Source organism: Hordeum vulgare, chromosome 6H (assembly GCF_904849725.1).
Source record: "Hordeum vulgare subsp. vulgare chromosome 6H, MorexV3_pseudomolecules_assembly, whole genome shotgun sequence".
Classification (NCBI taxonomy): domain Eukaryota; kingdom Viridiplantae; phylum Streptophyta; class Magnoliopsida; order Poales; family Poaceae; genus Hordeum; species Hordeum vulgare.
Window position 1 is genome coordinate 510,712,658 of NC_058523.1, and position 15,477 is coordinate 510,728,134.

At 43.3% G+C, this 15,477-nt stretch overlaps 2 protein-coding genes across 6 annotated transcripts; both read left to right on the forward strand.

The window, feature by feature from the left end:
- The first annotated feature begins 4,474 nt into the window (after positions 1-4,474).
- LOC123404608 (protein Rf1, mitochondrial-like) lies at positions 4,475-10,534 on the forward strand. Of its 5 annotated transcripts, none has more exons than XM_045098547.1 (4): positions 4,475-7,172; positions 7,540-7,635; positions 8,029-9,254; positions 10,082-10,534. In XM_045098547.1, exon 1 carries the CDS (start codon positions 4,503-4,505, stop codon positions 6,972-6,974), a length of 2,472 nt encoding a protein of 823 aa, XP_044954482.1. In that variant the 5' UTR covers positions 4,475-4,502; the 3' UTR covers positions 6,975-7,172; positions 7,540-7,635; positions 8,029-9,254; positions 10,082-10,534. The 5 variants fall into 5 exon arrangements, with proteins under 5 accessions (XP_044954482.1, XP_044954483.1, XP_044954484.1 ...); XM_045098548.1 differs by having other exon boundaries at positions 7,575-7,635; XM_045098549.1 differs by lacking the exon at positions 7,540-7,635 and having other exon boundaries at positions 8,029-8,325; positions 8,448-9,254.
- A 754-nt stretch (positions 10,535-11,288) lies between these two features.
- LOC123403693 (E2F transcription factor-like E2FE) lies at positions 11,289-14,470 on the forward strand. The gene is made up of 10 exons (XM_045097606.1): positions 11,289-11,476; positions 11,568-11,688; positions 11,806-11,883; positions 11,980-12,045; positions 12,145-12,271; positions 12,368-12,435; positions 12,526-12,598; positions 12,700-12,761; positions 12,896-13,310; positions 14,131-14,470. The coding sequence occupies exons 1-10, from the start codon at positions 11,304-11,306 to the stop codon at positions 14,250-14,252; spliced, it is 1,305 nt and encodes a 434-aa protein (XP_044953541.1). The 5' UTR covers positions 11,289-11,303; the 3' UTR covers positions 14,253-14,470.
- The last annotated feature ends 1,007 nt before the right edge of the window (positions 14,471-15,477 follow it).

Here is a 15,477-nt window from a genome sequence, read left to right on the forward strand (position 1 = left end):
CCCAAGGTCATTCCTTCCCCTCCAAGCTCTGCAGGCAGCAGCAGCTCCTCCACCCCTTCCCTCGACTACGCCACGACACTAAAAGCCGGGGCCTTCGGAGGCGGGGAGTCGAGCTCTGCGGTGGGCGGCAACAAGGGGCAGGTGACGTGGAGCGACCCTGTGGCGGCGGAGACGAGGGAGGTGCCCAACGCGGCGGGGTATCCATTCTACCCCAAGATGGTCTCCAGGCAGCGAATGGTGAAAGAACAGGGGGCCGTCGACAAGGATAAGAGCCTATGGGCACAACAGGTGATGGCCTTTTGCAATACTAATTAGTAATAATGCTGGTGTTGTTAGCTTCTGGATATGTAACTGACAATCTCCCACCATTGCTGCATGTTACACTAAATGAGGAGCGTCTATTACCCCTGATTTTCTGCTACATGTTTCAACTTTGTTCTTCATAACTAATGTTCGGCCCAAAAGGCGAAAACTGCATAGTGATATTGTTAAACTGTTAAATAGCATACATATTTCCCTTGTGCCAGACCTGTAAATCATAAAACTGCAGTAGTTTTGTATGGTTGTATCTTTATACATAATTAGTACTTCCTCCGTCCCAAAATTAGACGCTTGCAGATTTTATGTTGTTAAACTGTTAAATAGCATATAGTGTGTGAGATCGATCCATCAGTCTATGTTTTTTAGGATGGTAGCGCACACTGCCAGTCCGGGCCAGAGGTACTTGGTGACTCCCTGATGCACATGCATCAGAGTAAATAATTTTGTTTAGTGCTAACTAGGAGCTATAATCTGCATCTGCATGAGGTAATACAAGTAGCGGTGCATCAGGGTGAAGCTAATTTGTTGCAGGCTAGCGATCGATCCCTCAAGTTTTGCCAGAGCAGCCCACGTACATTGTTCACCACACAGTCGCTGGCGCAGACGCAGACGCACGGCTCCACGAATCCACAGACCAAAGTGCAGCTGAGGCATGCTGCAGTAGACGGAAGCAACATACATCGTTTGTATGCTCTCTTGCTCTTATCCTTTTCACTTTAGAAATCAATCTAGATTTAGTTTGATTCTTTGTGTTAATCGGATCAGTTCTCAGCTTTTTAAACTCTACTGGGTCTGATGTGTCATACACGAAGGGTATTGAAGATATCTACACAATATATGTGAGTTATTGACCACTTGATTACATATAGTCCATATGCTAATTATATATATTGTTTCTCAGCCTATAAGAAATACAAATACAGTGCTATGGAGTTCTCAACTTAAAGAAAGGGAATTATGGGAAGTTGGAGGGGAGAAGATATTGGACATTTTCTCACTTTGATGTGCATGATGTGAAAAACGAGATTGAAAATTAATGCTAAATTATGTTGGATTTCGGTAGAGTTGAATACATACTAGTAGAGAAAATTGAGGTGAAACCTAACATGGTTCCTGTTGTATAAATAATATTTGACTATCTTTTACAGGTTTAGAATTTGGAGCACTTAATTTGATTTATATATAGTGATACATTGTAATGATTTAGAAAGGCGTCCTACTTTCATGTTAACTTACATGTTCTTTGCTATTTGATATAATTTTTTATCTTCCTATTGTTCTATTAATTGATTCATCTATGGTTGTGCTCTTGTTACAAGGTCGTCCACCAAGTCCCGAGAGAACCACCAAGAGCTGGAAAATTGTTTTAGAGAATTTGTTTGGAGGTACATAATAAAACCTCATAAGTTCTACTTTGCTGATTCTTTCACAAAATTGTTTCGTTACTAATGTGTTGCACCTGACATGTCTAACTTATTTATACATGAATCACAAATTCTTTGAATGTTGCGTCCAGGTTTAGCTACAGATGCAGACAAAATCACTCTGAAATCCTTCTCCCTAATTGATTCTCAAACTACTCTTAGGGTGAGCTTTGAACCTTTAATGTCATGGGCACATGAAGTTCTGGTGTAATTTTCCTACAAACAAGTGATCCACGCAACAAGGTATTGATTGATGCAACTCAGATGTACTGTTTTGATATTGTTCCAGTGTCTTTTAATAAGGTTTTATGAAGGATGACCAATTGAGACGATACCAAAGGGGTTTTGGATGGGAGATTTTGATTTCTCCGTCGCGCAATTGGTTATGGGGTTTCAACATGCCCCGCGGTCTTGTCATATTGGATTGTATTTCACTTGTTAGTTTAATTTCCATGCACAACTAATTATTTTTTGTTTCAAACCTGCCAAGGGCAATGCCTATAAATTGTGGGTCTATGACACTACTATATTTTGCTCACTGAATTTACTAATGAAGATTGTCGTTTGCATACTACATTGTTGAGTGATGCAAAGAAATCACATATGATTGGAAGTTCTCCAATGATGCTTTGTATATATACTCCCTCTGTAAAGGAATGTATGAGCGTTTAGATCACTATATATTTCTTTACAGAGGGAGTACTATTAATTAGTTCCTGAACACAATTATCTATGCAATCTTGCAATGTGTTTTTTTCTATATTTTTGGTCAATGAAACTTGATTTCCTCAGTGATATATTTTTGGATTTTTCACGGAATTAAATGATGGGAATCCTTGACCATTTATCTCAATCTTTGGTCAGTGACCTTCTAGGCATATGTAAATTTACAAGTCCAGCTTCTCCTCGTGACTTATAATGGTTGTATTTGCTATACGACAGCATATCCCGAGGCATCTACAAGTCCAGCTTCTTAAACAAGATACGTTGGGTCATCACCAGAATCTTAAGAATGAGATTTCAAGCCCAATTTCTGTTTTGGATCGAAAGAGTGAAGAGCTTCACAAGGTGAGTCAGAAGTCAACTATAATCTTGACTATTTCACATGTAGTGGTATGCAACTTTTTTTGTAAGAACTGACGGATTTAATTCTGCAGGTACAGTTTCATTGTGCTTCACCTAGGCTACATGTTACCACTATGGAGAAAGCAACAAAATGGAAGCCTGATAACATGAAAAGAATGGAATCACATGATGCCTATTTGATAGCCAGCCAACTAAATCTTCTGGATGAGCAGCAAGATGCATCTTATGTTGCTAACCTCCAGTTGGAACTCCGGCAAGCACATGATCGGGTGGGTGAGCTAGAAAGCGAGCGCCGGTCAACTAAGAAGAATCCTTGACCATTTATCTCAATCTTTGGTCAGTGACCTTCTAGGCATATGTAAATTTTCCGTGTTCTGAATTTTTGCCCCTATGTTCTTGTAGGTTTTGTTTTATTCATGCATATAACTTACTTGTACTTCCATTATTCCAGTAGGTTATGCTTTTTTGTCACATATCTGACACATTGTAAAATCAGTGTGTATACCTAAATCTCCAAAGTTGCGGAGGAGTGATTCATAATTTCATTAGTCTTTTTAGAGCATATCAAATGGAGCAGCTTCTTTAGTGGTAAAATCTCCCATGGATGTTTGCTGCTGGTCAGGCTCTTTCGACAATCGGTACATATTTTCTCTTGGGTAATTTTCTTGACCTAAGATTTACTACCACTTCTTATCATACATTGTTATTCACCTTTAATGTTAGTCTTTTGTGCATGGACCCTTGAGATCATATCTTCAATTGCCGTCTGCAAACTATCATTTTTGGTCATGCTATCAATCTTTCTTGCTCACTAAATGGTAGTCTGACCTTGACCTGTTTGTGTCATCAGAGAAGGGAATTTTTCTTCTTTTTCCGACTTTTCTCTTGTCTTCGTAAATATATATTATTTTTAGTTGTATATTATAGAAGGATAGAGCATGGAGGTTTCAGATCCACACGCGAGCTCTATGAACCTCTGTTGATCTTTATACATAATTAGTACTTCTATAATCACATAAATAGCATATATTAGTACGTGTGTTTGTACGTACACGATTACATACCCATCGTTTGTTTAAGAAAAGGATAAGTCAACAAGATTTAAACTCAAGGAGTAAATGGATGCACTTCAAAATAATTCCACATGCATGATTGTAAATATTGTAGATTGAAACTGTGAGATTTAGGAATTCATTTTTTGAATTCTAATGAGACGTGTAAGTTTTTTGAATTCTAATGAGTCCTATGAAGTTTGCATTAGAGAAAAGAAACATTATGGAATATTTGATTCTATTTTAACTACTCCCTCCATTCCTAATTATAAATCTTTTTAAATTTTCGAATATAAATCATATATGGATCAAAATTAGTAAATCTACACTCTAAAAATGTCTATATGCATACGTATCTAGTGCATAGAATTTTTCAAAAAGACATATATTTAGGCATGAAGGGAGTATACAGACAATAAATATTCCATATGTTCTTTACGGAGAAATTCATCATGTTGATTGCCTTGGATATGTGATTTTTGCTAATTATGAGCAGATAATTTTCTGTGTATGGTTATTCGTGCACGTGCAAACTTACTAATAATTAAAATGAAGGACCACTTGGGGAGCCGCCACCGTCTTGCTGAATTGACACTTGCATCCTCCCCTCCAGCAGCCGATGTCCCGCCTCCGCCTCCGCCTCCGCCACTCCACCTCCATCGCGCCGGTGCCCCACCTCCGCTCCTCCTCCATCTCCACCTCGCCGCCATCACGCTCATGGTATCCCCATGCCGCCTTTGCCGCTGCCACAGAGCGCGCCCGGGCTGGGGCGCTCACCCCGGAAGACGCACACCACCTGTTCGACAAATTGCTACGGCAGGCCACTCCGGTCCCCGCGCGCTCCCTGAACGGCTTACTTACGGCCCTCTCCCGTGCGCCGGACACTGAATCCTGCAGAGACGGCCCCGCCCTCGCCCTCGCCCTCTTCAACCGCATCCGCAGAGAAGAGGCCGTCTCCCGGGTGGTGTCGTCCACAATCTTCACCTACGGCATCCTCATGAACTGCTGCTGCCGCACGCGTCGTCCGGAACTTGGGCTTGCCTTATTCGGGCGTGTCCTCAGGATGGGCCTGAAGACAAATGTGGTGGTCGTCAGCACTGTTCTCAAATGCCTCTGCGGCGCCAAACGGACAGATGAGGCTGTGAACATCCTGCTACATCGGATGTCCGAGCTCGGGTGCGTGGCTGATGCCTTCTCATACAACATTGTTCTGAAGAGCTTATGTGATGATAGCAGGAGCCAGCGAGCACTCGACCTGCTCCAGATGTGGGAGAAAGAACGAGGTGTCTGCTCTCCCAACGTAGTGACGTATAACACGGTCATCGGCGGATTCTTTAAGGAAGGTGAAGTAAGCAAGGCATGCAATCTATTCCATGAAATGGTGCAGCAAGGGGTTGTGCCTAATGTGGTGACATATAGCTTGATTATTGATGCGCTGTGCAAGGCCAGAGCTATGGACAACGCAGAGTTGTTCCTCCGGCAAATGATTGATAAAGGTGTTCGACCGAACAATGTGACATATAATGTCATGATCCATGGATATTCCACTCTGGGCCAGTGGAAAGAAGCGCGTAAAATGTTCAGAGAAATGACAAGACAGGGTCTCGTACCAGATATTGTTACTTGGACCTCGTACATGGCCTCTCTCTGTAAGCATGGAAGAACCAAAGAAGCTGCCGATTTTTTTGTTTCCATGATTGCCAAGGGCCACAAGCCTGATTTGGTCATGTATCATGTTCTGCTCCATGGGTATGCAACCGAAGGATGCTATGCTGATATGATTAATCTCTTTAATTCAATGGCAACCAAAGGTATTGTACCCGATCGTCAGGTTTTGAACATTTTAATTGATGCACATGCTAAACGCGGAATGATGGATGAAGCTATGCGCATATTTACTGGAATGCAGGGACAAGGAGTGTGTCCGGATGTATGGACATATTCAACTCTAATATCTGCACTTTGCAGAATGGGTAGACTGGCTGATGCTATGGATAACTTCAGTCAGATGATTGGTAAGGGAGTACAACCGAACACAGTTGTTTATCACTCCCTAATTCAGGGTTTCTCTATACATGGTGATTTGAGGAAAGCCAAGGAGTTGGTTTATGAAATGACGAACAAAGGTATTCCTTGTCCAAACATTGCATTCTTCACTTCTATAATGGACGGTCTATGCAAAGAAGGAAGGGTTATGGATGCACATGATATCTTCAACTTGGTTACAGACATAGGTGAGAAACCTAACATCATTACGTTTAATACGCTGATTGATGGATATTGCTTAATCAGTGATATGGAGAAAGCATTTGGAGTACTTGATTCCATGGTATCAGCTGGCATTGAGGCTGATGTTTTTACATATAATACACTTGCTGCTGGCTATTGTAGATGTGGAAGGATTGATGATGGGTTGATTCTATTCAGAGAAATGTTGCATAAGAAACCTAAACCCACAACAATTACGTATAACATCATAATGGACGGGTTATTTCGTGCTGGGAGAACATTTGCTGCAAAGAAAATATTCCATGAGATGACCGAAAGGGGAGTAACAGTGAGCATTTCCACATACAGTATAATCCTTGGAGGACTTTGTAGGAATAATTGTTCTGACGAAGCGATCACCCTCTTTCAGAAATTAGGAGCAATGAATGTGAAGTTTGATATTAAAATACTCAATACCATGATCAATGCCATGTTCAAGGTTCGAAGAAGAGAAGAAGCTAATGGTTTGTTTGTTGCAATATCAGCCAGTGGGATGGTACCTAATGCTTCTACCTACAACGTAATGATAGGAAATCTTCTAAAAGAAGGATCAGTGGAAGAAGCTGAAAATATGTTCTCATTAATGGAGAAGAGTGGTTGTGCTCCAGACTCTCGTCTTATAAATAATATCATCAGAATATTATTGGAAAATGGTGACGTTGTCAAGGCTGGAAAGTATATGTCTAAAGTTGATGGCAGGAGCATCTCACTTGAAGCTTCAACTACTTCGCTGTTGATGTGTCTCTTTTCAAGTAAAGGGAAATATCGGCAACAAATCAGTTTGCTCCCTGTAAATTACCATTTTTTCAACGGAGTCAGTTGATGCACCGGATTAGGCAGATAAACATTGGCATGGTTTGGAGCTCCCTATCAATGATGTCAACATGAGTTCTCTTCCATGCGCTCACAAGATCGAGCTGTGTGTTGGTGCCACCATAGCGTTTTGGCCCGATGCATGTGGCTGCTGGGCGTGCATCCTATGGACATCGCCCCTAATCTGCATGTCATTTCCATCCACAAGGTCCGCATCCTCTCTTCCTCTTAAGAATATGCCAGGGGTGTTAGTACCCCAGGGCCTTTTCTATTTTATTTCTGGTTGCTGTTTTGAGATCTTCATGTTTATAGTTTGATGCATGTGTAATTATACACCAGAAAAACTGTATGAGTTCATGAACTAGATACCGTCATATTTTTGATACATTTTCTTGGTGCAGATATTTATGTTATGATGTACTCCCTCCGTCCTAAAATTCTTGTCTTAGGTTTGTCTAAATATGAATGTATCTAGCCACGTTTTAGTATTTAGATACATCCATTTCTAAACAAACATAAGACAAATTTTTTGGGACGGAGGGAGTATGATCTTAATCTGGAAAGAGCTCTTGCAGGCATGCCTTGATGTTGTTTTCCTTATTTTCGCTAGAGGGAGCAATATGGCCAGCAAATTTCACATTTTCTTCTCTGCTGATAGCACAACTCAAGTGGTACTTGATATAAAGACCTTCAGTCCATTCCATATGAATTTGTCGCGTATGTTGTTCCTTTTTATTAATTATATTTATTTGAAATTCGATCAAGTACCGTAGAATGCCGCCCATATTTGGACAGATAACAGTTGACTTCTCAAATTTTGCATTTGTGTCATCCAAGCACTCTTATTTTATCTTCCCTAGGCAAATTCTTGTTACATTATGCACTTTGTATCATCCTAGCACTCTCATTTTATCTTCCTTGGGAAAAGTTCTTGCTACATTATGCACTTGTGTCATCCAAGCAGTCTAAAATGATTTACTATCTGTAACTTCTTAAGACATAATGAGTTGCAGTATGCATCTTTTTTGATCCCCTAGTTAATCTTAAACCTTCCCTTATGGCAGGCAATGGATACATAAATAAGTACCCAACTGGTCTTTTCCTGAAAGATGCAAACCGTTTGAGGTTAGAGCTGGCACTGTAGTGAGATCAGAAGAATGGCAATTAGCTCTTCAAAGAGGACTGAAACTATTCTTTTGGCAGTCAGGTGTTGGCTCCATATTTCTAACTAGAGGAGGTGAGTATTGTGTAGGATCTAAAAATAGAGGCTTCCTCCTGTAGGCACATTGCTGCACGCCCATAGCCCGTCTTAAATCTCCCTCTGGGTGTTCATCTCTAAGAAGAGGGCCTACTAACTCACGGTACCTCCTCCTATCCTTGATCTAGGGCTTTGTCTGTTGATCAATCATGAATTTAGCTTAGCAGTCGGAAAGAAATATTGTCCAGCATATTTTCAAATAAAATCTAACAAAGCATTCTTTAGAGGGGAGTATATTTTTGCAGCGCAGTACCCACATGTGCCCATCAGTCGAGTTGAGATGTACTATGTCTTCTCTTCTCCCAAACCGGTCCGAGCTTTGCGAGCCCAAAGCCTGGGAGTTTATGGTTGTATTTCTCATCAAGGATGTTGGGCGACTTGAAACCTCGGTAGATGACCAGCTAGTTCATCTTCTCATGGCGGTGTTTGACCACCCCCCTAGCAGTTATGTGGCCTATCTTCATCCTGATATGCAGCTGAGTGGTATTGGAGCAGAATTGTAATCAACAATGACTTCAGTTCAACTTATAATTTCTTGTACTTGTATCATAAATGATACACCAGTAGGCTTTGATCCTCTGCGCAGTATCCTGCTAAGCTCACCAAGTTTGGATGGCACAAGAGGCCGAACATCAAGATCTTGACTGGGAACTCTGTAGCCTTATAATCAGTTAAGGTCTAGTTGCTTCACAGCCACAAGCTATGAATAAAAAATAACAATTGAAGCAGTGAGCAATTTGTTGCAAGCAGCAAGCCAGCAAGACTATCTGAAGGATGTTTATCATCAAGGCGTTATTGTATACCCGGCCATTTTCATGGTGGCCCTTGTTGACCCTGTCCAGACACCATCTCCCAGAACAAGAAGGCAGTCAAGACGGAAGTTCGTGGTGGCTGTCGCTAGCTCACGGAATTTGAATGCCTTTGCACTTTTGGCCATGGCAGAAGTTTCTGCAGGTTCACTATCTGCTGTTATTTCTGATGATTGTTGGTGTTTTGGAGACACGGATGATGGCTCATTCCACTTTTCGTGAGGTGAGTTTTCGCATTCATTAAGTGAAGTTCCCATTTTGTGCCTACTTAACTACAAATGCCCATCTACAAAATAATAATAGTATCATGTTCTTGCTTGTGGCTGGCTGATTGTGTGTGTCATTGTGTGCTCTGGCATTGCTGCTAAGAGGGTGCTTGGATACGTTTTAGTCCCATGACTAAAAGTAATGAGACTAAAACTTGCTAGTCTCACCCATGCTTGGATCCAAGTACTAAAGAGACTAAAATCAAGTTAATGAGCATTTATTATCCTCCAAACCCTCCAATCCGGAACTTGCATGAGGAGTTAAATGAGGAGAGAGAGGACTAATGCACATTTTAGTAGGGGTACCCCTGACTAAAAGATTTTAGCCTCAAGACTAGTTTTAGCCTCTCTTTAGTCAGGGGTGCTTGGAACTTTAGCCTCTTAAAGAGGCTAGTTTTAGTCAGACTAGTTTTAGTCCCTTGGATCCAAGCACCCTCTAAGACTAGCCATAGTGGGAAGTAACTAAGTAGTAACATCAACGCCGCGTAGGTAAAAAATCTGACGTGGCAAGTAATTAATGCGGAGAGAGATGGTGGTAGTAACATAGCTAGTTACCATCACATCACATATTTCAATGCATTATGTGTCTATAACCTAATAAATGCTAGTTTGCATGACACCACATGTATGTTACTCCCCACTATGGAGGTAGTAACATAGAGTAGTAACAACATTATGTTACTACTCCTAGTTACTCCCCATTATGAGCAGCCTAATCAACCTTGCTTATGCTAGCAGTTTAAATAAATGCATAACACATTGATTTCCTCTTTGTTCCTAGCAGTGCCAGGAGCAGACTCCACGGTTGTACCAGATTCCTCGAGGGGCGCTCCAGAATGCATTGAGGCGGTGGCGCTCGCTCACAACCATTCAAGGCCTGAAGCGTTCGCCTTGGATGCCACCTTCTTCTTAGGCTTGAAGCATGAAAAGCACTTTTGCATTTCAACGCTGTATATATCCTCCCAAGTCCCAACCTCTCTACCGTGAAGATGAAGCCTTGCGCTTCGTCGGCCACAGCCACGGCCACAGCCACGAACTGGATTTTGTTCATGCCTGGCGTCTAATCTTGCACCGCAAATCAATCTTTGTTTAGTCGGAGCTTCAGATCATGGGTAGGCGGGAACGGCCGCATCGGAGTTTTCTTTTGTACTGTAAAAATAGATGTTCTGAACTTGGATCAGTCGGTCTCTATCCATATACAAAATGACAATGCGCGTGTGTGACGTCGCGCTATTTAGCTGGGACTCTGTCGTGTTTTTTTTAACACAACATAACCAACATATATAAGTACATACACTCATCCTGACTGACCCAGGAGTCCAAAGTAAAGCCATAGCAGGGCGCAAGCATAGCCAGTAGTCAGGCTCTCGTGTGCGGTGCGGTGCGGTGCGGTGCGGTGCCATCACATGACTCCACGGCACGGAGGGCGCGCGCCAATCACGCGCCGCGCCTCCGCTCCCTCCCTCCCACCGCACGCACGTGTCGTCACGCTCGCCCTCCTGAGCCGCCCAATCACAAGCCCAGGGCGCGCCGATCTCCAAAGCCCAGTGCGGCGTGACCCAGCCAGATCGGACGGCCAGGAAACGGGGAGAGCACCCACCCCGTCGCCCCTCGGGCGCGCGACGGCCGCTTAAATTTCAAACCGGGGGCGACGCGAGCCAGCTCCTCGCCTCCTCCTCCTCCTCCCCTACGAGCCGCAGCCGCAGCCGCACCGAACCGAACGGAAAGAGAAAATTTCAAAAGCGGGGGGAGGCCGCCACCCGCCGCGCCAATTCGTTCGAGCACACACACACCGGATTCCTTTCAACGGCCGGCGCCCCCCTCCCCCACCCCCGCGCCCGCAGATCTACCCATCTTTTCTCCATCCATCCATCCATCCATCCATCCATCTATAATAACACCGCCACAATTCCCTCCTCCGATCCGATACCACCACCCACCACGCGACACGGATCCTGCCCCTCCCCGCACGCTCGCACGCGCGCGGATCGGCGGCGGCGACGACGATGGCCGCGCCCCCCTCCTCCGCGCCCGCGGCCGTGGAGACGACGACGACGGCGCCCGTACCGCGGCTTCCGAACACGCTGCCGCTGCCGGTGTTCGGGGAGGGCGGGGGCGTCAGGCTGCGCCACCACGCCTACAGCCGCAAGCAGAAGTCGCTCGGCCTGCTCTGCTCCAAGTGAGTGCCCCGCCACCCTTCTCTCCCCCCCGCGGCCTTATCCGGAGATCCGCGTCCCCCTTACCCAATTCTTGCGCGCGTGCCTGTGCAGCTTCGTAGCCCTGTACGACCGGGACGGCGTGGAGTCCATCGGGCTGGACGACGCGTCCAGCCGCCTCGGCGTCGAGAGGCGCCGGATCTACGACATCGTCAACGTGCTCGAGAGCGTCGGGGTGAGCTCCTCCTCCTCCTCTTCTTCTGCCTGTTCCCGGATAGACTTCTTGGCGAGGCCCGCCCATCTTCATTCACGGGGTCCTGAGTTCTGCTTTGGATCAACCCCCTGCGACTAGATCCTTGCGAGGAAGGCCAAGAACCGCTACTCCTGGATAGGCTTCGGAGGGGTCCCGATGGCGCTGCGAGAGCTCAAGGTTTGCATCTGCATTTCCATGCCATCTTTCGGCCGAGAACCGTCAGTGTGATCCGTCTCAATTCTGTTCTTTTGTCTGCCTGTATTTGCTCATCAGGAAAGGGCATTGAGAGAGAAGTCCGGCTTGGCTCCTCTGCCGGTGGAGGAGATATCTGCTGCCAATGTATGATTTGTTGTCTCGCCTTTGAATCTACTCACATGGTACTGGTGAACAATGTAGTTCCTGACTATGTTGTCCCTTGTTATATTTGATGTAATAAAGATGTCTGACGACGAAGACGATGGTAAGCTGGGTGATCCGGAGGCTGAAACTGAGGGCGAGAAGCTGAGCCAGACAGTTGACAATCCCTCCGACATGCCTGATGCACCTCCCTGCCAGCTTAGATCTGGTATGATTGCTTATCTGCTCTAACGCTGGCTTGCTATCTGGTTTTAGTCTCACTTTTGTCGTGCCAGGCTTAGAATTTTGGTTGGCACATTTTCAGATCATAGGAAGGAGAAGTCTCTTGGGTTGCTCACTCAAAATTTTGTGAAGCTGTTCCTCACCATGGAGGTGGGAAATTCTGCATTTCTTTGTTTCTGTTTTGAAGGTTTATAGTTGTGGAACTGTTGTTGATGGGTGTGAAATCTGTACATCGAGCAGGTTAGCATGATCTCACTTGATGAAGCTGCAAAGTTCCTCCTTGGAGAAGGCCATGAGGAGTCCAATATGAGAAGTTAGTATTTGCACTATTTCCTCTACGTAATCCTTCAGCTGTCTGAGCATGAATACCAATCGAAACAAGGGCTAATAGTATTTCTTATGTTTGTGCTACAGCTAAAGTCCGGAGATTATATGACATTGCTAATGTGTTGTCTTCACTGAAGCTCATTGAGAAGGTACGCTGTTACAAAATAAATAGCTGCACTCAACATCTATACATGCAGCTCTCTCTTGCATGGTCTTGAAAAGTTAGTTGCATGACAAATGATAAGCGATGTTCCTGAATCTGTTCTTGAATCTTTTCATGCAGACACAAGTGGACACAAGGAAGCCTGCATTCCGGTGGTTAGGCATGGCGGGGAAACCAAAAGCAGAAAATGGTGTCACAGTTGTTGCATCCCCAGCAAGGAAGAGCATTCTGTCAAACAAGAGAGTCTTTGGAACTGAACTCACTAACATTGGTATAAATAGAAGCAAGCTGGAATCAACAATCCAGAAGAAACCGAAGCTGGCACAGGGCGGTGCTGATATCTTGAAGAGCTACAACGTGGCCGCGCAGAAGCAGCCCGAGCAGGTTAACAAGAGTGGTTTTGTTTATGGGCCTTTCCACCCTTCTTGTGCAAGAAAACAGGAGCCTGATGAATGTAATAATGTTGGACAAAGGGCGACTCCCCATGATTGGGAGAGCCTTGCCGATTCATTTCGACCACAGTACCAGAACCCAGGTTGGTATTTATCAGCACTTCTTTGGTCTGGTTTTATTCCTTGTAGAAAGTTGCTTACTTTTTTAGATGATGAGAAGTCCATCACTTTGTCACTGCAGATGTTAATTTCTAATAGGAAAATACTTGTCGTTTGATTATGCTGGAAATAGTAGTTGCAGTATGACTGGCAATCTAGCTGAAGTTACAGCATGAGGCCTACTGATTCTTCCCTGACAGGCCTTTGGTTGCTATGCTTCTTATTTGTTATGCGTACTTGAGGAGCAGAAATATGCCATATAAAGTGAATCATGTTATTCAGAATCAACCTTCCAAATGAAACTAATCATGCTGTATTTGTAGTACGGGATGCTTATCTGTAAGATGTACGAAATACTATTACAGTTGCTAGACTCATACTAGATTTCATGGCTGCTAATAATTTGGTATCTGTAATATTTTAGTTGGTGTGTGTTAGTAGACTCGGTCTATGCAAGTGTTAGTTCTCTGAATAATTTCCAGCATGAAAGAAGATGCACATAGCTCCATAATATATGAATATGCATATCTATGTGATTTTGGAAATCATGTTAGATTCATAGACTGGAAAAAAGTTAATTGTTTGTTAGACTAGTATTTACTGGCCAATTCTATTATTTACATCAATTGCAGAGCTCTGACCTCTTTGGAGAATTTCTCAATGAAACAAGCTTGTAGTTTCACATTTTGATGTGTTTTTGTTGCTTGAACTTCCAAGCATTGGATCATTATGAGACACTGAATCTCCTTCATTATACAATGTAAAAGAACTGACAGTTTCTTCCCCCATTTTTTCTGAATGCAGCACTTGGTGACCTTTTTGCCCATTACGTGGATGCGTGGAAGTCGTGGTACTCTGAATTTTCTCAAGGTAGCAGCATTATGCAACAACACCTGGGCAGCTCTGTTAATAACCGATTTTTGTAGGCAAACTACAAGTTTTACCTGTACAATTTGTCAAAATAGAAAAAGAGGGGAGACAGATAGACAGCTTGGCCTAGGGTTCATTGTATTTACTCAATCCAGGAAATCGTTAGGCTTTTCTAGTCCAACACAAGTGGGAACATTTTCTCACTGTCAATGTGTAACTTGTCTGCTGTTCATTCTTGCGCCTACAAGTGTGCTTACCTCTGCATTCTTGCGCATATCTTTTGGCGACAATCAACTGGCACAAAAACACTATTGTTCAGACAGAGTTGTATCCTTTTTTATGATACAACAACCTGGATGGTCTCATTTTAGCTGTACAATTCATTCAAATGCAAACCTAGTCGAAGCCTCAAGTTCCATCCGGACTGGTAATTTTTCAATTCAAGCAAACATCATAACATTTTCAGGGTGTGCTATGCTAGGAAATTTGCATACGCCTGGGCTGAAACTCGCACTTGTTTTAGCTTAGGATGTAAATGTCACAATAAGCGGCGCCGCATGGCTCGTTTTGTTAGCTCGGTAGTTCATTTTCCTGAGAATTTTTTTTCTCTTTGAACTGTTTGACCGATAAATGGATTTAATAGGGCTTAAACAGGAAGCTGTTTATATCCCTAGTTTGAGCATTACATTTTTTTTTTCTAAAAAAACACTTGTACTTTTTTTTTTTTTATTTTGACAATATTACAGTAATAAAAAAGATTAAGTATTGTGAGAATGCTCGGTCTAGATTACGGAGCGGCGTACGAAAGGGATGGTTGATTGAGCCAAGTGGCCCCTGGACATTGCCAGGGTTGTTTCACTTGTTTATGATCAAGAGGATTGGTTGGCTTGGCTTTGTCCTCATAATAACTAACTAACCAAATATTCCCAGCGTCATGACAGCGGCACTACATTTAATAACTAGTATCTTTTTGGTTGAACGTAGAGTATAACTTTTTTTTATTTCGTGGTGGAGAATAAAAGAACAATTTTTTTTCGTGATGGAGAATAAAACAATTCTGGTGGCTACAGGGACAACCAAGTGATACACCGAAATTGCTACGCCAGTCGTAATCATCAATTATGAACTTCTAATTAAAATTATTACTCATCGTCCCCGCAAAATAAATAAATTATTACTCATCGTACTACCAGTTTGTTCATACTAATAATAAAAATGGATTAACGCCAGGACAAAAACATACAATGGCCTTCAAATATTATACTGCCAAGTGCCAACCAC

Coding starts and splice junctions, on each gene's coding strand:
- LOC123404608 (XM_045098547.1), top strand. CDS start 4,503: ATGTCCCGCCTCCGCCTCCGCCTCCGCCACTCCACCTCCATCGCGCCG.
- LOC123403693 (XM_045097606.1), top strand. CDS start 11,304: ATGGCCGCGCCCCCCTCCTCCGCGCCCGCGGCCGTGGAGACGACGACG. Junction 11,477..11,567: donor CTCGGCCTGCTCTGCTCCAA/GTGAGTGCCCCG, acceptor GTGCCTGTGCAG/CTTCGTAGCCCTGTACGACC. Junction 12,046..12,144: donor AGGAGATATCTGCTGCCAAT/GTATGATTTGTT, acceptor GATGTAATAAAG/ATGTCTGACGACGAAGACGA.